General features: G+C 39.5%; 1 protein-coding gene across 3 annotated transcripts in view; it reads left to right on the top strand.

Annotated features, from left to right (window-relative positions):
• Window positions 1–26,383, top strand: part of nrp1a (neuropilin 1a) — a 64,533-nt gene that overhangs the window by 24,901 nt on the left and 13,249 nt on the right. For all 3 annotated transcript variants that reach the window (XM_058388161.1, XM_058388170.1, XM_058388178.1), the window contains 5 exons: window positions 5,009–5,236; window positions 8,354–8,509; window positions 11,126–11,292; window positions 20,095–20,250; window positions 24,736–24,880. In XM_058388161.1, coding sequence (XP_058244144.1) covers window positions 5,009–5,236; window positions 8,354–8,509; window positions 11,126–11,292; window positions 20,095–20,250; window positions 24,736–24,880 — 852 coding nt within the window. The remainder of the gene's footprint in view (window positions 1–5,008; window positions 5,237–8,353; window positions 8,510–11,125; window positions 11,293–20,094; window positions 20,251–24,735; window positions 24,881–26,383) is intronic.

Genomic DNA, 26,383 nt, shown 5'->3' with positions numbered 1-26,383 from the left:
CTTGATCCAACCTCGGATTTGATTTAGCTGTTTATCATTCTTGTGCTATCTCAGTGGTTTTACGATGGCACCTGTGTCAACACCACTGAGTGACTATGCTGTGTGTGTATGTGTGTGTGTGTGTGTGTGTGTGTGTGGAAGGTAGTTTACTCATCATACCCAGTCTGTTCAGTTTTTACATGCTTCAAGGGCCAGTGGTATAGGTCACATCTGGCAGGGCGGCTCTGCCATTCCTCAACACCCCCATGCCACCGTTATCGTCTTCCAAACCTCACACACACATACCAGAACCCTAAAAGCAAACACTCTATGTGTTCCTAGTCGCTCTTTATTCTCAAGGGGCGCCGTCAGCAAGACTGCCTAAATGTTGTGTCAGCAACTTAATCTGTGTGAGCATTGTGTTAGGTGTGTGTCGCAGTGTGCGATTCTGTGTTAATGTTTGCTGGAGATTGTATAAGTTCTATCTTGCTAATTCACTTATGCCCATTAACCTTGGACTGTTTGGCCACAGGGGATAAAGTAAAGGAGTGTGTGTGCGTGTGTGTGTGTGTTTGTGTCTGTAGTTAATTATCCACCTCACAGACATATGGAACATAAACATTGGTGATTACTTCACTGACCTCAGAAAGCATTTGCGCCATTTTATCGCTGCATCACTGTTATGCTAATGCAGCTTTCCATAGCACTTTGTACTTTTGTATCGCTCGTTAATACACAGGCTACACCTTTCGCTCTCATACCTCCAGAGTGCAATTTAAAGGGGATGCCATTCCCATGGTAAAAAAAATGACATGCCTTATGGTTTTCTTGTTGTTATACGATAGCACTTAAGATGTCTGTTTATCATTAACCTTCAGACAACAAAGCAAACTTTGTAGTATGAGATAATATAAGGTTTATTGAACCCAAAGGATTTTCTTGATTCTAGAAGGAAATTTAGTAATACACCATCCCTTTTCTAATGCAGTACTAAGCTATTTTGTTCACAGAGGGCTTAATAAAACTGAGATTAAGTGCGTAAGTATCACTAATGCCAATGGTTTGAGTATTGTAGAAAGACAAAGCCGAAGAAGACAGCATAAACTCAGCAACAGTCCCAGCAATGAACCCATTAGAGTTAGTTTACATGCTGGAGAGAAAATTTTAGACTAAACTAAAACCAATTTATCATGCAAACTCTCTGCCCTTGTCATTCCTACATAAACCCGACTGCAAAGACAGTTTACATGAAACAGGAAGTGAGCTGAGCAGCTTACTAGCCAGATGACTGGAGCATCAAAAGTGGCGCAACGCATAACACAGTAGTTTCCTAGTGCTTGTGATCTCTCTGGTATGCGAGTGTGGGCTGTCGCTCATTTGGTTCCTGGATCGGATTGTTAGCCAGCTAACTAGCTAGTTACCAATAGTGGAGTGAAATGTTTTTCTGTTAAGATGTTTATTTTTTTTGTGAAATGACTTTTTAGTGCAATTTAATGATATTTAGAAAACCCCTGGCTAAGAAATAAGTAAGACTTCAACTACTGTTTTGTTGATTTTCTTTACAGTCTAACCATTAAATATTACATTTTGCACTGTACAAGAAACAAGTTTCAGACCCAAATGCTCTGCTTAGAGAAAACATGAAGAATTGTATATTCAGGGTGTAGGACCTTCTCACTAACTTTGTCCTGCAAACAATCTATTTTTTAACAAGCCCTACTTGTGGTTTGTAAAATTAACTAAGCAAATTCCTCAGAGATAGAAGCCTGTAGCCATCACGCCACCAAGTACATATGATCCTGTGAGGACAGAGCAGTAAAATAATCCTTACAAGTGTTAGCCGTTAACGTTGGAATTAGCACTTAGCTGCCGTGAATCCACTTAAGGTTTCTTATTTCACAGGCGACTCGCTTCACTTTTTACATCCTCCCATAAATTCAAGTGTTTGCGTAAATCCTGGCCGCGGTTGTTTTTCTGTGTACTTTTAAAAGGTGGGAAGAGAAAAAAAGACTGGCTGTGTGAGAAAGAAAGAGCGAAAGGAAGAAGATGAGACATGCATGTCTGGGCAGGTCTCACAAAGCTTTATTTGTTTCGCTCGGGTTTACAAGCTGAGTTTCTCCTTTTTTTTGTCATTTTACTCCTCCAACAGTCACCTCTACTGTCTTGTAAAGTTTGTCCCGACTGTTGGCAAACAACTGCAACAGAAAACCGAGCTATAAGAACAGACTTATAGTTAAATACATTTTTAGAAATATTAGTATTTAACAATTACATGTCCTTGTCTCTGTATTCCTAAAAACAGCGGAACTTTATAAAACCCGATGTGTCTCTGAGTTTAAGCACTGACTTGTGAAGTTCAGTCACACTTGATCTTTTCACAGATATAGGCTGAATTCTCAGATTTGCTATCTTAATCTCTTATAAGCGATCTTTTCAGCGCACAAACATAAAGGCTTGTAGTATCTCCAGCTGTGACCCCAGTGTGTCCCCTAGTGTTCAGTGCCTGAACAAAATGGAAGTGGAGAAAAAGGAATGGGGTGATAACATGCAATTACTGCCCAGAGAGAGAAAAATGAGGCAAATCTGCAGAGAGAGAGAGAGAGAGAGAGCGAGAGAGAGAGAGGGGGGGAGCAAAAGCAGAGATTGATCTGGTGCAGAGGGAAGACGTATTAGAGAAGTGCTCTTATCTTAACAGCTTTCCCTTTGACACGGCAAGCAGTTGCCCTTTTCTTTTTGATTGCCAGCAGTCACCATAGAGAGGTCATTGGGGATTTCTAGCTGTATACCTTGGACATTAATGTAAATCCACTCCATTTGTGTTGAGGTATATTACGCTGTCTGAAAGAGACACTAAAAACCTTGACATGAAACAATTCAACCCTAGCATACCACCAAGTCTAGCACTCGGCTGTCACGGTTTCCTCCTTTCTAAGCAGTTAATGTGGCGTGAATAGAGGTAAAAGGAGACCACAATACCAAAGCTCCTTATGAAGCTTTGTGTTTTAAAATGTTTTACTGAAAATGACTTTGGAAGCAAAAGTAAGGAGTGGAAACATTGTCACACTGCAGGCCACAGGGGTTAAGACCATAACTGTAATGTCCTGCTGTTTCAAGCTCAACTTTCAGCAGGGCACTAAATGTCAACTCACTTTAGACTCAAGCTCTGGCACCAGCCATTTGTTTTCAGAGGAGGGAAAAACACAGCTAAAAGTAGGGCAGTGAGCTGATGCCGAGGTGCGACTGTAAGAGTAAAAAGGCCCATAGACACACAATAACACACAGAGGAGCCACTCTTCCACATCCACTTACGCAGCCTGAGATTGACTTTTACTTTGATATTTCTCTGATGTTAGCTTGAAGTGGAATTTTATTTTAGTTGTTTTGCTGTAGACTATTTTGCTTTATGACTTTAAGCAGTAAAGTGGGGATGTGGTAGCTTAGTGGTTAAGGTGTTGATCTGCTGATTGGAAAGTTTGAATCCCAGGTCCACCAAGTTGCTATTGCTGGCTCCTTGAGCAAGGCCCCTAACCCTCAGTTGTATAAAATGAGATAAAATGTAAGTCACTCTGGATAAAGGTGTCTGCCAAATGCCAGAAATGTAAAGTTTGTACAGGAAAATCTTTATGAATATATAAGCAGTTTTTAGGTATCAAGCTACAGTATCAATTTGAGACTATTCACCAAACTGAGTTCACATGAAGGCCATGGTGGTCAAGAATTTTCTGTGTCAACTGTGGTATATTTGCCACACACCACCTCTCACTTATTACTTATTATTCTTACACTTAGCTCTGGTTATTAAAGTAAAGGTTGTGGTATTAAAGAAATATCATAGAGGCAAGTATCAGTCACTGTTGCAGATGAAATCGCACTCAATTTTAATGGTTTAATTTAATGTTTTATTTGCATACTTCTTAAGCTGTTTCCTGTACCATTTTATATGATATCCATCACTCTCGTCAATGCAATTTGTTTTAAATGCGCTTTAAAAATCAATAGCATTTAAGAAAACAGCCTCAAATTATACAGTGTATGTCTGATATTAGAGCGTGTGTCGGTTTACTGTATATTCTGCTTTTCGCTCTGTCTAGACAGTCTGGTCAGAATTTTTATTTCCATTTTCCAAAGTGCTTTGCACTGCTGGATCTCCTCCACCTTGAGAAGAACCACAGAGCTGCTGTGCTATTAGGAGTGGCAGTAATATGGTGTAAGTAGTGATGCTGTCAGCTCTACATTACCGTACACTGAGTCTATATTTCTGTACTCGTGTCACCAGTCGTGTGCTTTGTTAAAATATACTGCGTTAATCTGGCGTCTGTGATGCAAACCTAACGCGATGATGTGAGGTACGTGTGAACTTCAGTGACAACCCACACTGGTGGAAAACCGGGCCTCCAGAGGTGTTTGAGTAAATGTTATGACTTGCCGATATAAAAAAGTGTGTAAGTGTGTATGTAGAAGGCTTTAATTTTCTTCTCTCATATGTTAGACAGGCTTGTAATGATGTGGGGTGGGGGGGTGTTTGGGGGCACTGCTTTGGAACGCAATCTAACTGCCTTGTTTACTTTACAGCTCCCAGAGTCCCATGTTGCTGATTGAAGCCTTTCACTAATCGCTCGGTGCATGCACACACATATATACACTTACACACAGTCTGCCCCCAGATAATACGCTAGAAAGCACAAGTCTATAATGAGCTATAATCGTTTCCCTTCTCATAAAAATCTGTTTGGCTTTAATTGTTTTTTCTTTGGATTTAGAAATTCAATCTCTTATGAAAACATAAATCATTATGCTCCATGCCCATTTCACCCCAAGGCCCGGACATACATGGTGGCCCCTCATCCATACACCATAAACAGTGTGGTCATTGAACTAAACATTATGGACCACCACGTATTTGCGCCGCTATTTACCCACCCCTGGGTTCTTTGTGTTTTGTGTGAACAAAACATCACTAAAATGAATCTTTTCTCTTTCTTCTTTCACCTCCCTTCCCTCCCCGACCCCGCAATCATCCCCCTTTCAGGTCCAGAATGCTCAAGAAACTTCACCTCTAAAAGTGGAATCATCAAGTCACCTGGTTTTCCAGAGAAGTATCCCAATAACCTGGACTGCACCTTTATGATCTTCGCCCCAAAAATGTCTGAAATCATCCTGGAGTTTGAGAGCTTTGAGCTGGAACCTGACACCCAGCCAACCGCCGGGGTCTTCTGCCGTTATGACCGTGTGGAGATCTGGGACGGTGTCCCTGGAGGTAGGAAACTCAATGATCTGTTGTTTCTGGGTTTGGTTCAAGCAGCTTGACTGAGCTGAAGCAGAAATGTTCAAATAACATCATATCTGTGATGATCAAATAATGTTACAATCTAGAGATACACACACCCTTTGCCTTAATTTGAGTAACTCTTTGCCCTAGTTATTGCCTCTGCCCATAACACAGCCTCTCTGTCCTCTGTTATTTAATGTTTTTTGGGCTGGATCTGACAAACACAACAGAGATATTGTAGTCTCTGTCTCCAGCATTGGGCTAGAGGTCAGCAGGGAGAGCTTGTCCTTGCAAATATGCACATTTTATCAGCCTGGCTAGATCCTATCGCTCCTAAACAATGCACTGTGATTGATCTCTAGGGAGAATGGAAGGAAACTCTGGCCTCAAGCTAATGACGCAAAGCAAAGGCCCTCTAAGCCGGGCTCCAGACCATGTCCCACACACACACAAACACAACTTCCACACATATATAGTCCATATTTAACTTTTCAGACATCCTAGGATTATTTTCCCCCTGTGGATAGATTTATTTTGAGAACAAATGCATGATCCTTGTCATGTATCCTGCATCTAAGACACTTGATGAATATAGGCCATTTTCTTCAGCTGTAATGGAGTCAGTAGAGTGGCTGCTAGGCTGCTTGAGTGCACATAAGCAAGGCTTCACGTAATGATCTGTGTTTGTGTGTGTGCTTTCACAGAGCCTCCATTCTTTTATTCCATGAAAGATTTCATGAAAAGGTTGGCTCCTAATACTTTGCTCATAACAAAAAAATCACATTCACAGGTCTGGGGGCTGTGTTCAGTGTCTGGTGCCTCTGATCTGTGAAAACTCCCGCTAGGTAGAACGAGCAAACTGGCATCCAAATCAGGAGTGAAAACTGCAAATACCTGTAGGCTTGTTCCAGATTTCACTTTATTATCACTTTTTTATTTTTAGAGGTGCAGAAGCTGATGGAAAGGTGGCACATGCGATTAGAAAAAGAGTGAGCTCTTTAACTAGAACAATCAGGCATGTCATCATGGATCTTCACTTCATTTTTCAGCATTATACATTACAGTGTTATTGAGTCTAATGGAATAAACTATGCTTTGTTTGTTTGCTAATACAGTATTACAGATAGAGCTTACAGACACCAAGCCAAAATAGATACAGATCGATCTATTTGACAGATATTGACAACAATCGATAATTAAATCTGTACTGAGGGATTCTTGCTGATTAATTTTACAGTTAAATGGATGGCTGGCTACAAAAAGATTTAAGTACCACTGCTACAGAGGTTCAATTAGCCATTAATGCTAAATATAATTGCAGAAATTATAGCAAGCAAGAGAATATTCTTCCCAATTTACCAAAAACATCTGGGAAAATTTTGATATTTCTGACAGTTTTGTGTAATTTCCGTTGGTTTTACATATTCATATGAAGGCTCAGCAAATACATCGTAGCTTAATCATTAATCTCAGTCATAAGCTAGTTTATGCTTGGTGACCATACTTGCCAGTTGCCTAGCAACAGTTCTCTGTAAGCACCTAAATACTGTGTGTTTGGTCCTTTCGAAAGTCAAAAGGACCAAATTTTCATATTATATCCAGAAGTACCTCTTATTGACATTATTGACATTTCAGTGTTTTTACACCTTCCAAATATCCAAATAGAAGTATCGATCTATACATTTTATGAATTGTGAAAGAATAGTATGTAGCAGGGTACAACATGAAAAATGATAATCTGTACAGTTTGTTTAGAAGTTTGGAAGAAATTGAGTTTCAGGACAAACAAAAGAGTCAAAAACAAACCCTAGAAAAATGACACTAGGAGGTCATGCCAGTGTCCCGAGTGTGTTCTGCTGGATAGAACAAAGGGATGAGTGAAGTGGAAAGCACGGGTTTATAGGCAAAGCTGAACACTCTAGCCTTTGGCTGCTACTTGTCTCCCGAACTCAGACGGCCGCTGCATTACCTGTGGAGCCGCATCGATCGATAGTGCATTAGGGTGGAAAGCACGAGATGGAGCTCCGGAGGGAGAAAGCCATCCCGGATTCCACGGTTACTCTTAAAGCAGCATGTGCCTGACAGAGAGAATGATTCTCAACTGTAAAGCATAACACAGTGCAGAAATTCAGTGTGATATTCAAATTTTAACCTGAAAATAATCGACTTATATATGTTGATAATGCACACACACACACACACTTGCACCTGGGGTGTATTGTTGTACTTTCTATGAAGTCAAGGTAAGATTAATCTCTCTGGTCCTCATAAGAAAACACACACACACACACACACACTGACAGCTTTTTCTTTCATCTCTGGAAGTGTGTGTGTAGCATGTGCTCAACGATGCAAGAGTCTGTCACTCCCCTCAGATCACAGAGCTGCTAATCAGAGATAAGAGTCAGAGAGGGAGAGAGAATAAAGAAAAAAACAAGAAAGAGAGATTTAATGGGGACAGACAACCTGGCTACCTAGCTAACCCTCTTTTTCTAATTATACTGTTCTTTTTTATCAGTCTCTCCATCTCTGTCCTCCACTTAAATCTCTTTTAACTACTTTTTTCCCCAACCCCCTCAAATATTCACACATCGGCTCTGCTCAGTCTAACCTCCTGGACCTCCGTTTACAGCTGTCCTTTCATGCCGGTTTGTTTATCTTATGCCTCTCTTTTCTTTCGGAGAGAGGTTTGGGAAGTCACTGGGCTGTGACCAGCATTGCCCCAGGACCAAATCAGACTCGGTTTTAACAAAGAGCCCAGGAATTTATGACGGTGAAGACGTATTTGCACCAGCACTTTTCTGTTTTAGCCTTTATATTACGGTGACAACGGGGTGCGGGAAGTTTGCAGTCAATTTCCTACATCTGAGCAGGAAGTGCCTTAAGTATTAGAGTGTCCTTCAGCTGATTTAGAGTGGCCTTAGCAATACAAATCCCTGACTGAATTATCTGACACTGTTATTTACATGGATCTTCAGCCTTGAACAATAAATGTTTCACTATTTCTTTATTTATTTGACTAAAGTGTGCTTCTAGCTAGATGAACCTTTATAAAAGGTTAGAACTCAGCTAAACCACCCACTCTTATTCATTTTCTCTGTGCAGTTGGCCCGTACATCGGCCGGTATTGTGGGCAGAACACTCCAGGCCGAATTATCTCCTACACTGGAATATTGGCATTGACAATCAACACGGACAGTGCTATCGCAAAGGAGGGATTCTCCGCTAACTTCACTGTAATGGAGAGGACTGTACCCGAGGGTAAGTAACCACAACTCAGACTAGAACTTTCTCATCATTATTGTTGTTTTATTTATACATCTAATCATAAAACAAAATAAAAAGAGTTAAATAAGGCACTGGGTTTCACAGTTCAATTCACAAAAACACACAAAATGTCAGCATTGCTATTTGCATCCTAAAAATATATCATCTATAACGTGCTGTGCACTCGTAGCACACAGCAGTGATGTACAGGCAATATATATGAGGAATTAGTGTGTGCTTTACACACACACACACACATGCGCGCTTACAGATAACGATGAAGCTTCAGAGGAAGTTATTAAATGCTCAGCTGCAGCACTCTTTCATTAAGTGAATGTGTAAGAAGTCATGGCCCATCTCCCCTGTTTTATGAAGCCTGTCTACCACACACACACACATATACACACTCACACACACATGCCTGCATATTACCACACAGCTCCCTGCCACTATTTTTATTCTCTCACCCAGAGAATTCACCTCCTTACACCATTTGAAGAGATGTTCTGACTAAATAATTTATTGTAATTTCCTGACATACCACCAACATGTTCTCTGTTTCCACCAATCATCATGTATGGCCATCATTACATCTTATATATTCCCAGTAATGATTTCTTGAGCTTTAATAAATCCCTCTTAAGTAAATAAGCTGCTATAGCTGAATCAATATACATTATTATGAATAGAATTTGATGTGCATAGATTAATTGAGATTTCTGAATATTGCGATTGAAGCAGCAGCTTTGTCTTCACTGCTTGTTTTCAGCCCTTGCTGGGGAACTATTTCTGTGTCTGCCGAACTGGAGCTGTGAGACACAGACACAAGCTATCAATTATTTATCACCTCCATAAATTTGCATTCCACGGGCCTCCTCCTCGCCTCGGTGCCTGAGCAGGGAGCTGCGGAGGACGCGCTCACGTAGTGTAGGAAAAAGGCTGTGGGTTAAATGTTCATATGTGAGAGACAGAGAAATGTAACAGGTTTATATGCTCAATGGGGGATTTATTTTGTAATAATTTACATGCATATGTGCTTTTTTCCATGAGGGAGGCTAAATAATAAATATTTTATATAAAAATGTGATAGTGTAAAAGTGTAAATCTAAGATAGAGAATGTATGTATGTATGTATGAATGTGTGTAGACTAGGGCAAACATTAACATTACTCAAACCCAGTGCAACCTTAATTATCATCACCTTTCCTAAAAATTGTGAATAGTTTATAATTACACATTTTTGTAGATTTTTTTATCATGAAAAATCAGCGACTATGCTCAACTTATTCTGATTTTTCGTCCTTTTTTGCTTTTTATTCTTCAAGTTTACGTCATCCATCTCAGCTTAGGAGCTCCACTGTGGATAGTTCTGGTTAATATTTAAATTGATCTGCTTATTGTATTTACTTTTTTATCTACCTTCAATCAGGAGGCAAGAAATAAGCATGTGCAAATCCTGCATGCTTTTTTGTATTGCTCTATACCAAGCATAGATTCCAGCTGCCCCATAAATAGCAGACCAGTGCAGAGTAAAGATTATAGCAACCAGCCCAGTGCAATCCTGGCTTTATGACAGGGATGATTTTTTAAGAGAAAGAAAGAGAGATTATAGAGGGGAGTTCTATGTCTGTGTGTGTGTGTGAGAGAGAGAGAGAGAGAGAGATGAGAATACGGAGATGCAGTGTGTGAACAGTCAGTGTGCGCAGCTCAAACTGCTGTCTATCAGATAACACAGATGCTCTGTCCATCTGTTACAAGTACCCAGACCAGCGTCTCTGCGCTATGGCATGTGTGTGTGTCTGTGTGGGTGTGCACGGATTGTGAATGCTGGTTTAGCTGTATAGTTAGGCAATGCGAAATGTACCCACACTGCATTAATGTATGTGTGTGTGTGTGTGTGTGTGGGTCTGGGCGTTTGGTCTGGGCAATTGACTGTAGTGTTAATTAGCGATAATAAGTGCATCATTGTGCATATGTATGCAGACTAGTAAATTTGCCTCATCTCTCAGCTCATATTTTTCTCCCCCCTTTCTTCAGTCTCTGGGCGTCTGGCTAGTGACCCTCCAGGGTCAGGGGTTGAACTCTGACTGACCTTTTTGTCCCTAGCCACCAAGCCGGCATGCCTCTGGTCGATTGCCCCACAACAACACAAACAGAATGTGATGCCCACAATCTGGGTGGCAGGGCAATCAGAGTGATATATGGTCCTTTCCCTGTCTCCTCATTCCAGGAGCACAAGCCTAAACAAACAGGTTTAATGTTTGCCAGATACATAACGTGCCAAGAGGGAAACTTTTCAGACCAGGTGCAGTCGTTCTTCATGTTCTCCATAACTCCTCTTCTTCCTTCAAGCTTAAACTTGAATGTTTTATGAACAACATTTTATGTGTTAATGTAGTACCCTCCTAGAGTGCATCCACTAAAACGATTTTTTCTGTATAGTGAAGGAGAGAGCACTTGTGTGTTATTTTGGTCACCAGAGATGGAAAGTGCTGCATGAGTGAGTGGCTCGGTCCCGAGAGGACGGCTGTGCTTCGAGGTCACACTGGGTTTATGCTTTATTAGGAACTCATCTCAAAACTTTTCTTTCTCTGTCTCTGTCACTTTCAGATTTTGACTGCATGGAGCCATTGGGTGTAGAGTCCGGTGAGATTCCCTCAGAGCAGATTGAGGCCTCGTCAGAGTATAATCCCAACTGGTCTGCACAGCGTTCCAGACTCAATAACTTTGAAAATGGCTGGACACCACTGGAAGACTCCAACAAAGAATGGATCCAGGTAACATTCCAGCTTTGATTAAATCAAATTGAAAGTATTTCCCCTTAAGGAAAGTGTCTTTGAATGCTTTCATGACTTTTAAATGCCTTTTGTGTTATACAATGTCAGGTAAATTGTAGAGTTTCAAATCTTCATGTTTTTAGTGTTTGAGGTATTTCTGTGCAAAGCCTACACCAGGTTTCAAGACCATTCTTTTGTTAGAATAGCCTTTTGTTGACTGCAAACTCTTCAAACCACTGAATCCTTGAAGGCTACATGATGAACCCCAGGCTCTACATTTCTCTAATCACAACAGTGTGTACATGACACACAACATCTGCTTTGGTCTAAATTCAGTATAGATTCGATCTAGAACAGGACGATCTTCTCTTCTCTTCACAGTACATTTTTTGATGAAAATGTTTCGGGAATGGATCTTTGTGAGATATCGGGGTATATACTTTTTTTCAGTTTTGCTGTAACTCATGGCCTGGAGGCATCATCAAAACCTAACTTATTTATTTTACAGTCTTCACTTCTCTGGAAAGTTTTAGGTCTCATTTCTCAGGGGGATAATATCCAAGTCGGCCCTCAGTCAAATATTTGCTGGGGGAGGTCCACAAACAGTCCATAAAAGGCTTTTCCTTATTGCTATCAAAATATTATCCAGGAGGCCCTGTGTTCTAACCTGCAGACTAATTGAATCAATTGAAGGAGCATGGTGTTTCAGACTGCTTTTGATTCAGGAAGAGGCCCTGGACTGCTTCCGATGAGTTTTGTCCTGAGGCCACCATGTTAAGAAGGGAAATTCCTTCATAGGAGAGAGAGGAAAAGAGAGAAAGAGCCTCTAGGGTATAATGTGAAGAACAGACAAGAAGAGGACAGCCTGTAGTCCTTCTGTTTCCATCTCTTCTCTCTTTCCTATCACTAGCTATCCATCTTCCAGTTTCTCCCGCTATTAAAAATGTCTGCCTTAAAAGACTCTTCAGCCTTGTGGTTTATTGGATCCTTTCAATATGGCATTGATTGGGTCTTCAGTCTTACAAAATGGACTACACTTTAGACTACTGTTCTACTAAGATGTTGCCTGAAAGACAATCGATAATTGACTCTGCTTGTTTTAAAGACCACAACTAAAGAGTCTAAATATCGGTTCGATAACAGCAGCTGGTTTGCAGTATTATGCTAAAAAGTAGACTTTCAAATCTATGGCCACCAAGATATGGAATATATCTAACCGCAGAAGAGATCCGAAATGTCAAACAATTTATTCTGTACATTGCCTGTAAATGGGTTCCATTAAAGCATAGCTGTGAGAGAAAAATAGAGGCGAAAAAATGGTTGCCTTCTTCAATCAGCGTCTCGGTTCCACACCGTTTCACACTTGCCATTTCATATTTTATCTAGTGTAATTAAGCAGCCCTCTCTACTTACTGGAACTTGTTTAGTCATTTCAGATTTTAATGAAATTCTAAATGGACTGTCTCCCGCCGAGCACGAGAGGCAAAATCCAGCAGCCGCTTCAAATCCTCTGAAGAGTATTGATTAGAAGGGGTACGTTTTGGCAGGAAAATTTCAGGCAAATCAAACGTATTCTGTTTCAAGCCCTGATCTGATATTCCCATGCTACTCCCTCTTGGCCAATCAGATGTCAAAGTTTAGCCCCGTGCATCTGTTTCCAAGGGAACAAAGCAGGAGGACTGCTGAGAATGAGTGAGTGATTTATAATTTAAAGAAATCCCCCCCCCTCTTTCTGTCTCTTTTCAACCTGCACTCATGAAGTGGTTTAATTATAAGCCTTATTAAGGGAGACGAATTCTTCATTACGCCTTCATTAAGCTTGCTGGTGAGCCACAACAACAGTCTCTCGCCCTCTAATGGTACAATCCACTCGGTATGCACAAATCACCCACTCCTCCCTGCTTCACATCTCCTCACTTATATCAGCAGTTCATTGTTTATTTCATTAATTCTCACCAGGGCTATTTGCAGCATATTACATTTTTATTCATGAAAATCAAATATGGATTCTTGCATCCATGTTTCTTTCACTATGTGCATGTTTTAAGCTTCTTCTCTTTTTTTTGAAAGCCCCCATCCAGTACATATCACAGGTTTCTTCATGCTGCACACCCAAAACACTGACTTCTTTACCGAAGGGGCTATGTTTCTGATTTTAATAGGAAGTTTTTGCAAAAGCGTGACAGAGGCCAAGGAGCCACCTGCATCTGTATAGCACATCAAGATTCTCCAAAGGGAAAGTTTGTCTTTTTGAGAGTCTCTGACACACTACATCCCAAAAACCAGAGAACCGTTTTACAAAGCTCCGGGAAAGACAATTTCCCGTCCCTTGAGAATGCAGAGTAATGAGAAATTGGTTTTGTCAAGCAGCAAATATCCCTGCTGGAGCACAGACCTGAGTGCCGGTGCAAAAGCAGTCTAAGATCTTAAGTCCGACTAGTTCAATCTGACAGTCTCCATTGATCAAAGAGGAAGCATGAATAATGCATTTTATCTGGGAAAAAGTCAACTGTCAATACTTGAAAGCTTCTCCAGTGCCTAGCTCCTAATGGTAGGACGGAGGTTTCACGGAGTGAATAGCTTGTTTTGTTCCATTAATCAAAACCTTTTAACAATCCATGTCCATATCTCCATATATAAGCTAGCCTTTTGAATACATAGCAGATCATTTACGTACATGATCCCCATCTGTTGTCAAGGGTGATTTGATCAGAGGAGATGTCAGAAGGCATATTTGTCGCAAAATGTGAGGAGCTCAACTCCGCAGACTGATTAAAGGGTACAGCTACTGGTAGAAACAAATGAGTAGTTGTATTACTGTCTGTTCTTTAATCATCTATTAGATGTTACCAAAGTAAGCGCTAATCCATGTATATAACATCACATATAAAACCATGTGTGATGCAAACATTTTGTTATTTTGTTATAACATACAAACAGTTTAGTGTTATTGTAACTACTGTCTAACTAAAGGAAAATAAATGTATGTATATATTTATAAGTAGTCATCATTTTTCAACCCTGAGTAATGCTAAAGAGTCTTTTCAAAGCTGTACTGGAGAATGTTTGGTTATCAGAAACAAATCAGAAAGAGGGTAATGCATGGAAAAGAATCAAGACCCCTGTTTTGACATAGGCTTCTCATATTCTCCTGGAGTAGATTGCTAACCGGGGCACAGTTATCAGCAGGAAGCCAGCACTGCTTGATTGATGGAACTGAGCAGAGAAAGTGCCAGGTCCAGAGATGGAAACGATGACTGAGTGACCCTTCTACCCAGCCATTATGCCATCATTCCTGAGTCCTGGACTTATTTTGCTTAAAAAAAAAAGGACCAATTTCCAGAAAAGGCTACTGAAACAGGCACTAATTACAGACTTCCCTCGAAGAAAACATTTCGTACAGGCCGTTGAGCACTCGTTTATCTCGAAACGGCTCGAGAGAGAAAGGGAGGGCGCAGAGTGAGAGCCGTTGTAACAGTCCCAGTCGACCGTATCCTGTTTTTCTTTCTTTCTGTCCAAATGTGCTTCGAGTTAGCCGCAGTCAGCCGAGTGCTGCTATGTCCATTCTCCATTGTTTTGCTTAGCGTTTTCACTCATCAATTAAAGCTGCCTCTATTTTGAGCCAGAAGCTGTCCTTATGCCAGCTCATGAGTAATTACACAATGTGCTTGTAATTAACATAAGAATCTCTGATGATGATGCCTGTGGTGCCGGTGTCAGAGTGAGTCACCCTGCTAGCACCACACCTGTGCTAGTCTCATTCTGTTACTCATACAGAGGTAGCGAATGTGGTGTTGTTGTGATGACTTATCACACTGGAAACAAATGAATAGAAATAACATTTACAATAAGGTTCCATAATAACCCAGTAACAAATCAAGAACAAATCATGGAGAAATATAGTAACTATTTGAAATGAATAATGAAGTATTTACCACTTGGACGTAGGCTTGCAAATACTATCAACTAGTAGTGAAGGGTTAGCATTAACAATTTTGCACACATACTAAGGTTTTAGTAGTGAATGTCTGGTTTGTCAGTAGGTCATGTATGGTTTGTAAGCTATAGACAAAAAGCTATAGTATAGGGAAATATTTTTTTCATTAAAAGCAGCAATAAATGAGGTAAACCTCTAATAATAAATCAGTAGAGTGATGTATTTATAAAGGCAGCAGACTTAAAGACATCAGTGTATACCAAAGGCAGTGCTGAAAATGTTTTCATAAAAGAAAATTCTCTTTTATGGAAGTTAATGGCCAGCAGTTAGGATGCTAATATATAAGTTATCATTGTATACTGTTATCATTGCACTATACCCAAAGTAAACAATTTGGTTAGAGTCATTAAATCAAATTATACGTTGCAGGAGCTTTCAGGAATCAAGATGACAGGTTTATGACCCAGATGGAAGCAGATGTCTGTAGATAATACCAATGATATCAATAATACAAGAAGTATCACACTGCTCAAACCAAGAGCTGCCAGACTTCTCAGTTATTCATCAATTGTGCTTGGGTACTGAAGCAAGCAAGATCTGAGCACTAACCCTGTAATAGTGTTCAGTGAGCCAAAAGATGTTACTCAGAAAAGATGTTGCCTAAACATTACAAATAAGAACGGATGGGTTCATATTTCAGCTAATCACCAGGAATAACAAATCGGCAGACCTCCCACTGTGGATACGACCCGTTGAAACACGCTTCTCTGGGAAGTGAAGATCATTTTTATTAGTATTCTTTTTTCATTCTCATGCCACAAGTGTGCATAACATCTAGCCTATTATCGTTCTTCATTGTGTCAGAAATAGATGATCATCTCACAGGAAAATATGTATAATTCAACACCATTAAAAAGAGGCACGAGGGTGCTAAAAATAACACAGGCTAATTCCGGCAGGTAGATTCAGTGATGAATGGAATTGCCTATTGGTCTTGCAGTGTGCACTAATACAATTTTCATGAAAATGCGAATTAATTATACCTGTAGTTAATGGAATTTTAGAGAAGTCTGTCATGACAGCCAGGTGGTAACGGGTGAAGCGAGAGAAGGAGAAGCATGCCTTGATGAATGAACTGATCTCTGCCCCATGGTAGCTGCCAGTCCAGGTTTGTGTTTGCTTTGCTGAAGCATTTTATTGCCCTGCCCTTCAATTCTTCTCCACTCTTGTCTGACCTCTGCCAGACGGTATTTGTATCGGTGACACATAGGATAATCTGTGATTATACTGATCAGCTATTATACTGCTGGGGTTTTGTTGGTGGATAATAATTCGAACAAGGCAAATAACAGAAAATCACAATATAATTCACAACGTAATTATATATTCAGATACAAGCTGCTTCATCATTTTCATAAAAGCTTCCTAGTGAATGGAAGTCCCTACCACAGGCCTTATTAGCAGAGAAATACCAGTTGGAATCAACTTTTGAAGCACCATGGCTTTTTAAATTCCCCAGATTAAGCCACCAAGGCAGACGTGACCTGCAAAACCAGAAAGACTGCCTAATGCCACACACTCTCCGTGGAGAAGGAGTAATAAGTGTGTGGTGGGGTCATGACGAAAGTTTAATAAGTGCAAGACAGGGTTAAGGCAGGATTACAACATGTTCGTCTTATCCACCACCAAGAGAGTAGTCTCATCAAACGCGGACACAACCCCCCTGCTCCTCACACACCCCCAATGTGGTGAAAACACACTCTCCTTGTTAATCTAATTGCACACTAGGCTTAACTGGCAGCCTACAAAGCAAAACCCAGGCTAATTCTGTTCCCACTTTTTGGCTTTTATTTAGCAGTATAATGACTGCAGTCTCTGTTATTCTGCTTTTTGGAAGCAGATGTAGCTTTTAAGCACTCGCCCTGTGCCAGATTGCATCCTTACATCTTAGATAAAGCACTCAGGATTGGAAAATGAACTTCTGTTTCAAGATCATAGCAGGTACTGTATAAGCCATATAAGGCTAGCTTTCTAGACACAAATTAATCCTGAGTTAGCCTTGACATAGATTACACGTTCACAGGGAATTCTCCAATGTCTTTTTTTTTTTGTTTAAGAGTATGAATGCTGACCTCAGATAGCTTTTCCATCTGTCTAATTTTTTTTATTTGGATATGAAAACATAAACTGATCCAGGATCAGACATTTTTGTATTGAGAAGATGACAAGATGTGACAAAATGACATTTCCAGTCTATTTGATTATGGGAAGTTGCCTGTGGTCATGCATGCCCTCTTATTAGATAATTAACAAGCAAAAAAACAGGATCGTTTCCCACAGAACAGTCATGGAAACACTATAAATCATACGCAAGGTTTTGCATTTGGGGCTTCACTTTTCGAGGAGGCGTGGCATGCTTACTTGTTTGTTTGTTTTTTAACTTGTATTCTGGGTTTAATTAAAGGGTGTGTGATATAACATTACACTCAAACCCTAGATTGTGTTAGCTTGCCTGACTGTTGATTGGCATTGCACCAGTTTTCAGTCTTACTTAAGTGCCTCATATCTGAAGAAAGAAAATAAGAGAATGATGAAAGTAGAAAATAGGTGCAAGTTGACAGTTGAAACTGCACTATTCTCAGTGGACTTCAAGGGTCCAACTCGCACACAACGGTTATAGCCGCAAGCAATTCAGAGTCCTGTCCATAAATCCTTTCTGTTTTACAAAACACACTTTCACAGATGATTGATGCTTTTACTCCCAGGCAGTCTGAATTGTTTGACCTGACGTTTCCCAGGCTGTAGACTGAGAGCGCAGTCCAGATATGGAGGCATACTAGTTTGGTCATGGTATTCTCTGTGAAAAAGTCAGGGTCAGGGAAATGCGCAATACTTGCCCCTTTCCTTTTAAGGTACTCTGGTAGTCTTTTGGAAAGCTTCCTGTGCATTCATGTCAACATCTGGGAGGTAGTGTGTTAGTTAATTAGGGCTTTTCAGCTGTGCTAATGCTGCTGTCTGTATAGCCATGGAACACAATGTGACGTTGGGAAATCTGTTGCAGATTTTGCATCTGTTCAGAGTCCTTGGCACTAGTCACAATTAACAATGGTTAGGTTAGTTGCTTATTCGGCCCTTTGTAAGCAAATTTTATTTAGTTGGACCTTCACAAACTGTACTTGAATACCCCTTCCTAGCCAAATAGGCATGGCTAGATTGAATTATTTCTCAAAGGAAAATGAGGCTAAAGTTGTGTCCTGACTGGAATCTCAAGGCCACACAGACTTCCTCCAGGCACACATCTTCTCCAATAAACAACTCACAAACCATGTTGTTTGTCTCTAGTCCTATTTAAAAATAAATGCTCTAAAACCAGAGGATTATATTTGCAACAAAAGGAATCTGAGATTTTATTGGAAGCTGGCTGTGCTCAGAGACAGCAGCAAAAGCGGATCCGGTTCGATTTCTTTAAATTTACATTATACCCGCTGAAATGAGGCATAAAAAAAACGAACTAGACGGTCTGCGCACATTTTCATCTGTTTTTGTTCTTAGGCTGGATGTCTTGGAAGTTACAGTAGAATGAGTGTTTAATATGAAATGAAAGCCATGTCAAGAAAAACAGCCAGCAATGTTCTGCTTAAACCAAGCCAGGATTTTAATGTGCAGTTACCATGGCTGCTGTGTGGAAACTACAGCACTTCCATCAGGCTGATGTTTGAAACAGGTTTTTAAAAAACACTGGAAGCTTTTGGTGATAATTCTGAAATCTAAAATGTGATTATTTTAATGGTAAACGTCTCTTGGATGGTGGTTTTCACACATTCATATTACTTTATGCTGTGCTTTATGCTGTGCTGTACAAGCTAAGCTTGCTAGTATTATTAATGAAAATCTTATTTATTAATCTTAATATACCTGTAATAGCTTGTGAGTTGAAATGAAGCCCATTATCAAGTTGCGATTATCTTCGTTTAAGACAAGGCAGCAGTTAAACTTCAGTTTCTAATCTGGTTGTATAATTTTCCCATTCGTTTAATAAAGCTCCTTCTCACAGTATTATTGCTGTTTTTGCCCCCATTTTGTCCATGTACATGTATATCGGAAATGTAATTGGGGTGGAGGTAAAAGAAGAAAGTTTAATCCCAGTGATCAGACAGGGCCAAGAACATGAACTGCAAAATCAATCCCTTTTTATAAGCACTGGGTAAGACAGTCATGTACAGTGTAGCCCATCTGTGCCATCAGGGAGCGAGACAGGACAGGGAAGATGGGATGTGTTTTTCACGGATATATATGGTATACATGGTAATATCGTAAGGCATGTACACAGCAAGAGTCTGTCTGTGTCACTAGTTTACCAGACGGACTCCTGCTTGGTCTGTCTTAAATCTGAAGAAGTGCAAAGTCTGCAAAACTAGACACTGGCTAACAACACACACACACACACACAAACACACACTTAAACTCTTCCAGTATTTTCAGTCTCTGCCAGTAACCCATAGTCTCTCTCTCTCTCTCTCTCTCTCCATAATGATAATAGAGCTCATGATTCATTTATGAAGCGTTCATCTTTTCATACAGCACACATCTGAAAATCTCTCCTCTTTTATGCATTTTTACTGCTTTAGTCACTTAGGCAGACAAGTACCATATCTCCCAGTTATCCAATAAGCTCCTGTGTCTTATCACAGGAAATTAAATCGTCACCACCGCCGCTCTTTAATAAACTCAGTTTCATTAAATCAATCATACCTTCTAGGTCCCTTATGTAGTTATGAAAGCGTCACACGGTAGATATGTCTTACAGCAGTCTTCTTCTATATTATCATGATGTTAACTGTATGGCTCGCTCCTTCTTTACTCAGGTTGATCTGGGTTTCCTGCGCTTCGTCTCAGCCATCGGGACTCAGGGCGCCATCTCTCAAGAAACCAATAAAAAGTACTATGTGAAGTCGTACAAGGTGGACGTGAGCTCCAACGGGGAAGACTGGATCACACTGAAGGAAGGCTCCAAGCAAAAGGTATTAAAACTTTATTCACACTGACAATCAGCCTTAAACTATGTTATGTTATGTTATGTTATGTTATGTTATGTTATGTTATGTTATGTTATGTTATGTTATGTTATGTTATGTTATGTTGTTATGTTATGTTATGTTATGTTATGTTATGTTATGTTATGTTATACCACAATGCTTTTGAATTCTTGATTCTGATTGGTCAGGATTTATTTTGAAATAACAGCAGCTGTGACTTCACTGCCAACAAAGTTTATATTAATGCTCACTTTTTACTACACTATTTCTGGTCTTGCCACAGTCAGAGGTAATTTGCTGTAACATGACAAGCTGTGTTTTTTCCCATATTAACTTCAAAAGAGAAAAAGACAGCCTGGTGAAGTTGCTTATAACTGCTATAACAGAAAACAGAAGCAAACCACAGCATTAAACATATCTATAAACAGATAAAAGATATAGTGAATTGTTCTTTAAAGAGTAAAAAAATGTCATTATTGGCATGTTGCTGTGGTATAAGAGGAATAAAACACTTGCGGTTATAAACATGGTGTTGTTAGAACTTTAGGATGGGAGCAGTGTGCTCCATACTGGACTTGATTATTTTCCAATAACAGCACTCTTCATCTGCTTTCATTCCCTACATATTTACTTTATCAAAAAATTAGATATGTGAAGATATTATCCAGACAGGCATCTTGGTTTAAGATCTAATAACCTTTTTATAGTTCACTATCACTATTCCCGGTCATATTACACATGATTTATGAGAATAACTTTAAAAAAATAATAATAATAAATCCTTAGTCTGTCAAAATGCAATGAATTTTGTTAGCTTTAAGTCACTATTTACTCGACCGCATCATCATGCAGCATGTGTAGTAGGGAATTTTTGTCAGTTTCACCCAATTCAATGCTGCTATTTAGCAAAGCTCAGAAATGTGTCACTCTACAGATAAAGAATGCTTTTAGATTACTTTTTCACATTTTAAACAGAGAGAGTTCAGATTTCAAGCTTTTAACGCTGCAGAAAGCAATCGCTATATAAAACGTGCATCCGAAACTATAACTCTAAATCACGCTGATGATTTTTGCACATCTCCTCCGCAGCCTGGTATAGATATTAATTCAGAGCAGACTTCAGTGTATCATTTTATGCCTATGTGTAAGTGTCAGTGCCAACAGAGGACTCGTCTGCTGAAGTATCCATGACGTATCCGTCTCCATAAAGACCACCCTGCTCACTCGCGTCTCTCAGACTCCGTTATTCCCTCAGCCTGGAATGTTAACGCTTTCTGAGACTGAATGAATTTACAAGAGCAGTAAAAAAAAAAAAAACATGAAAAACAACTCCAAAACAACCACAGTAGCCAGACAGACTGAGGGTTTTCTTTTTTATTTAGAGTTTTGGTGAGTGTTGAATGATGTCAAGATTTGTGGTGTGGATTTCATCACTTAAGAATGAAACCAAAACAACAAAGGAATTAATAAACACAGGCTTATGCACGGAAGAATGAGGGAAAGAGTTGCGTGTTTGAGCAGCTGGTCCTCTGTATTAGGACTCTCTGGTCAAACAGATATCAGGTGATGGTGTGGATTTTTTTCATTCTTCCTTTGTCTTTCATTAAGTTAGAAATGTTTAAATATACTTAAGAGGGTTGCTAGTGTGTGTGTGTGTGTGTGTGTGTGTGTGTATTGTTGTGTGGTGTGTAATCCCTAAGGCCCAATTTTTTTCCTGACTCCCATTAAAATCACAGTTCCCTTTTTATAAAGCCTTCACTCTAGTTATAACCATTCTCTCTCTCTCTCTCTCTCTCTCTCTCTCTCTCTCTTTCTCTGGATACTCTAAAGTGCTTTAGTGAGAAAGAGGCCCATTTACAGACCGCTGAGGTTGCAGTTTGCCCCTGTGGTTGCCGCTCGCTCTCCAAAAAAGGCTTTTAATAGTTAGTGCAGTCGGATGGAGCTTCGGCATGACATTTAAAGAGAAACCCTTGTGTTGTTCTACGCCCCACATACACACACACACACACACACACACACATTTGACAAGCTGCCCCCAGAGACTTGAGATAACAGCAAGAATAGAGAATAGTGGCATAGAATAGACTACAGGTACTACGGTCTCAGTGCTTCAGACATCTTTAAATACATCTAAGCACATTAGCATATAAGTGGACAGATTAAACAGCTCTGTGTGCATAGGAATGTGGATCATGCAGCCAGATTTTCTCTTATCTCGTATCATATCTCAACCAAATAACAACATGCTGAATGGTCAGAAATATTCAAGTCTCTATGACAAGGTCAGGGCTTTAACCCCTTTTTACCAGTTCACTGGTGTTTCATTCTGCCAATGAAATAGAATCAACTTATCAGATATTTTCAATCAGTATAAACAAATGAATTATTTAATTGCCACAAACCTGATATAAAATGAGCCAAGACACTGTTGGCTTTCAGTGTGAGATGTTTTTACCTCTGTAGTGATAAGAACTTAAGTGATTGAAGATAACACCTTCAAATTTGGACAACTCAGAGAGCGGAAATGGGTTTATCACCGTTTATTGTGTGGAAAAAATTAACCTTTTTTTGGAAATATTACCTATAGTAGGCTAGATCAAAATAAAAACACTACAAATTCTTAAAGCCCTGAGTGCCTACTTTTATATGAGCCATTAAGCACCACTGTGGAGTGTGACGTGACAAAGAAATTCAGTGCTGAACATGGACACAACAGAACAGTCAGCCTCTGGTATAAAAAAGAGTTAGATTAAGGCACATTTCTGTGCTTTTGAGTATATTCAGCACCATGTAGATTGAGTATCGTGTAATGTTTTCAGAAAAAAAATGCGAGATTTTCCTTCCAAACCCTTTCCTTTGGCATGTAGGATTTCCCTCCCCTGGTGAACACACTTTAACTGTCAGTTCAAACTAGATCTGGGAGATGTAACGATATCTGACAAAGCCACTAAATGAGCTGTACTTAGCACAGTGACCACATGGACAGAACCATAATTGGACAGGGTTTGAACTTCCAGTGTGGCGTTTGAACCACTGACGGGTAAAACAAAGCCTCCCTGTGTATCTCTTTACTGCCAGTGATGTTGGAGTCTGAATTCATAACCAGCACTAAATTATGAAGCTGTGTAAATTTCAATACCGTTGGTACTTTTATTTATTTATTTTTTGTTCAAACAGCCTCTCTGTTTCTTTCTTCGTCAGTCAGAACAAGACTGGGGGTAGAAATGAATGTAATTCGTTAGCTTGAAAAACCTGTAAAAACAGAGAATGCATCATTTAGATCACTGATAGTGGTTAGCTTTAATGCTAACTGAACCTCTTGTTCCTGTGTAAGGCGTCAGTATATCTGTATTTAATGTGTTTAGTTTAATTTTAAGTGCTCACTTGGACAAAAGCATAAACACCCTTCACTACTAGTATCGAAGGTTATATGATGTATTCAGCAATTTCTGATATTGTTAGACATCAGAGATCAAGAAATACTGTTGCTGAAGTGATTTAGGAAATGGTTTGCTCAAACTCCCTAAGACTCCCGATTAGTTGAGGAATAAATTACGGGTGTGTCTATATAGGAAAATAATTCACAACCCAGTGCAACGTTTATTATTTCTCTGAAACAAAGGAAAATCTTTTAGACCTTAAAGCTTATACACCAGCAATACAGCAGTGATGATTTAATAAATGACACTTTATATTTTTATCTATTTACAGTTAAAATTGTGAAATATCTGCAAAACAACACAAACAAATTTTAAAATAAATGTTTCCTTACATTTTAATTGTTAAACTTTTATGTTTGATTGTTATAGAAAAAGTCATACATGTTGTTATGACAGAATGTAATGATAACATAGAACCCTAATATAAACTATATTTGCCTCACAGCTGGATCTATTGATATAGCTGCTGTTATTAATATAAAATGAATCAACACCAAAAAAAATAGAATAATGGAAGCTTTAGTGTAATGAAAATGTTGAAGAAAAAAAATTGTTTTTCTTCCAGAAATGGTACTTTTTTTTTTCTTGGAACATTTCTGTACATGCTATCTATCTTGCAAAAATTAAACAAAAAAACCCTCTTAATGTAAAAGCATAAAAAGTCTAATAATAATAAAAAAAGAAGTCACATAACCAAATACTGAACATTCTTGGAACTAAAATGTTCTTTCAGCATACTTTTTGTTAACTAGGTTGGAAAAAGCAAAAAAAATTTGTATTTTCTTTTCCTTTGTTTTGTGTTATATAATTAGCCCACTGAGACTGAGGTATTTTGCAAATATTTATTGCAGATATTATCATATTTACTGCATCATCTTCAAGTATAACATTCTGAATATAATCCAGTCCAGCTGCTATGATTATAGGATAGACAGCTACAGCAGCTCCAGGCTTCTGGGGACTGTCCGTGATGAAGCCTCTCCAGAAAGCGTGTTAATAATTAATGTGGGATTTGTTGCTTCTCTGGCAGGTTTTCCTGGGCAACACCAACCCCACAGATGTCGTGAAGACCTTGCTGCCCAAACCCACGCTGACACGCTTCATCCGGATCCGACCCTACACGTGGGAGACGGGCATTGCTCTGCGCTTTGAAGTGTACGGGTGTAAGATCTCAGGTGGGTTTCAGGGTTGTTCAACAGTGAAACCCTATCGATTTTCCTTTAGTTAAAGCGGCTGAGATTTGTCAAACATATTGTTTATACATAGTGATTTAAATCGGATTAGCGTTACAAGACAGAAGCCATGCTTGGTGCATATGCTCCTCTAAAAGTCTATAAATCTCTCATCCACACTGTTTACATTTCTTGTACATTTTTGGCATGTTTGAGGAGAAGTGTTTATTCCTTGTACTGAAAGATTTGTGCAAGAGTATGCAGTTTTTCTTTTTTAACCGGAGGATGTGCGGGCTGCTGCTGCATTATAGATGAGCTCTCATGTGCTAAAGAGGATTATGTATTCGAAACTCTTATGTTTGGATGTTCTGTATTTAAAATGAGTGGCATGGTTACTTCTCCTTCGAGAGAGCATTGCATTCTCACTTCTGCTCACTCCCCTCTGAACCCAGTAACCCTCCTCAGAGATTCAGCCTTTCCACCAGACACACTCACACACGCATGCTACATTCTTATTATAAATGCATGGCTCCTCAGTCACCAATCGCACGGTCCCAGCTGGCTCGACTCTCATTTGCATGCTCATCTGCATGTTTTGGCATGGCTCCACCCTCAGCAGGGTTTTGATTATGAAGCCTTTCATGTCATGAGTGCCTCCCTGCTGAGACGACGTGTGTGTGTGTACAATCTATCTAATATACATCCTACATTCAGTGCCTCTATTTTTATCCTCTGTTCACTCCTGGGCAAATTTAGTATTGGTTGCGTGTGTGTGTGTGTGTGTGTGTTTACTGGGTTTGATGAAATGCCAAGCCCAGCTGTGGCAGCCATGTTTAGGGTGGATAAGTGCGCCACATTTTAAACACATCACAAGACCTCAGGCCTCCTCGTGACATCATCAGGGTGCTGCGGGTTCCCTCTGATGATGCGGCCATCTCGGACAACTGGGCGTTCACGAAACTTAAAAAAAATATAAATCTGTTAAAGCATACAATATATAATAAATTTATTTATACTGAATTCCAGTTGAATACTAAATACTAACCTCTTGTCAGATAAGTAGAAATTTAGTGTACTAAAATCTTACTAACTGTATAATATATAATGTACAATATAATATACAATATATATGAAGACTATACATATACAGCTACAAAAATGCTATGAAATATTCAACACCAAACACCTTTTTTTTTTTGTTATCTACTTTAATTGTAAGAAATTCATCTAAAGTAGTTTAAAAGATTTAAAATGATTTAAAGAGTTAACACTGATACTATACAGTATGACAGTGTAAACGCTTCTGTCTAGTTTCAGTACACTTTCGACAGTAAGCCTCCCATACCGAGTTGATGGCCCTGCACAGGAAAGTGGATCATGCATAATATAAGCAGAGATGTCACAGTGTCACAGAGTGTCTTGAAGTGCAGGAGCAGACTGCAGTGTGCTGATGAGCATGTTCATTAGACGTCATGTAAAACGTTCCACATCCACACAGCCCTTAAT

The sequence above is a fragment of the Hemibagrus wyckioides genome, linkage group LG01 (assembly GCF_019097595.1).
Source record: "Hemibagrus wyckioides isolate EC202008001 linkage group LG01, SWU_Hwy_1.0, whole genome shotgun sequence".
In the NCBI taxonomy this organism is placed as follows: Eukaryota; Metazoa; Chordata; class Actinopteri; order Siluriformes; family Bagridae; genus Hemibagrus; species Hemibagrus wyckioides.
This window is presented reverse-complemented; position numbering and strand designations above follow the sequence as displayed.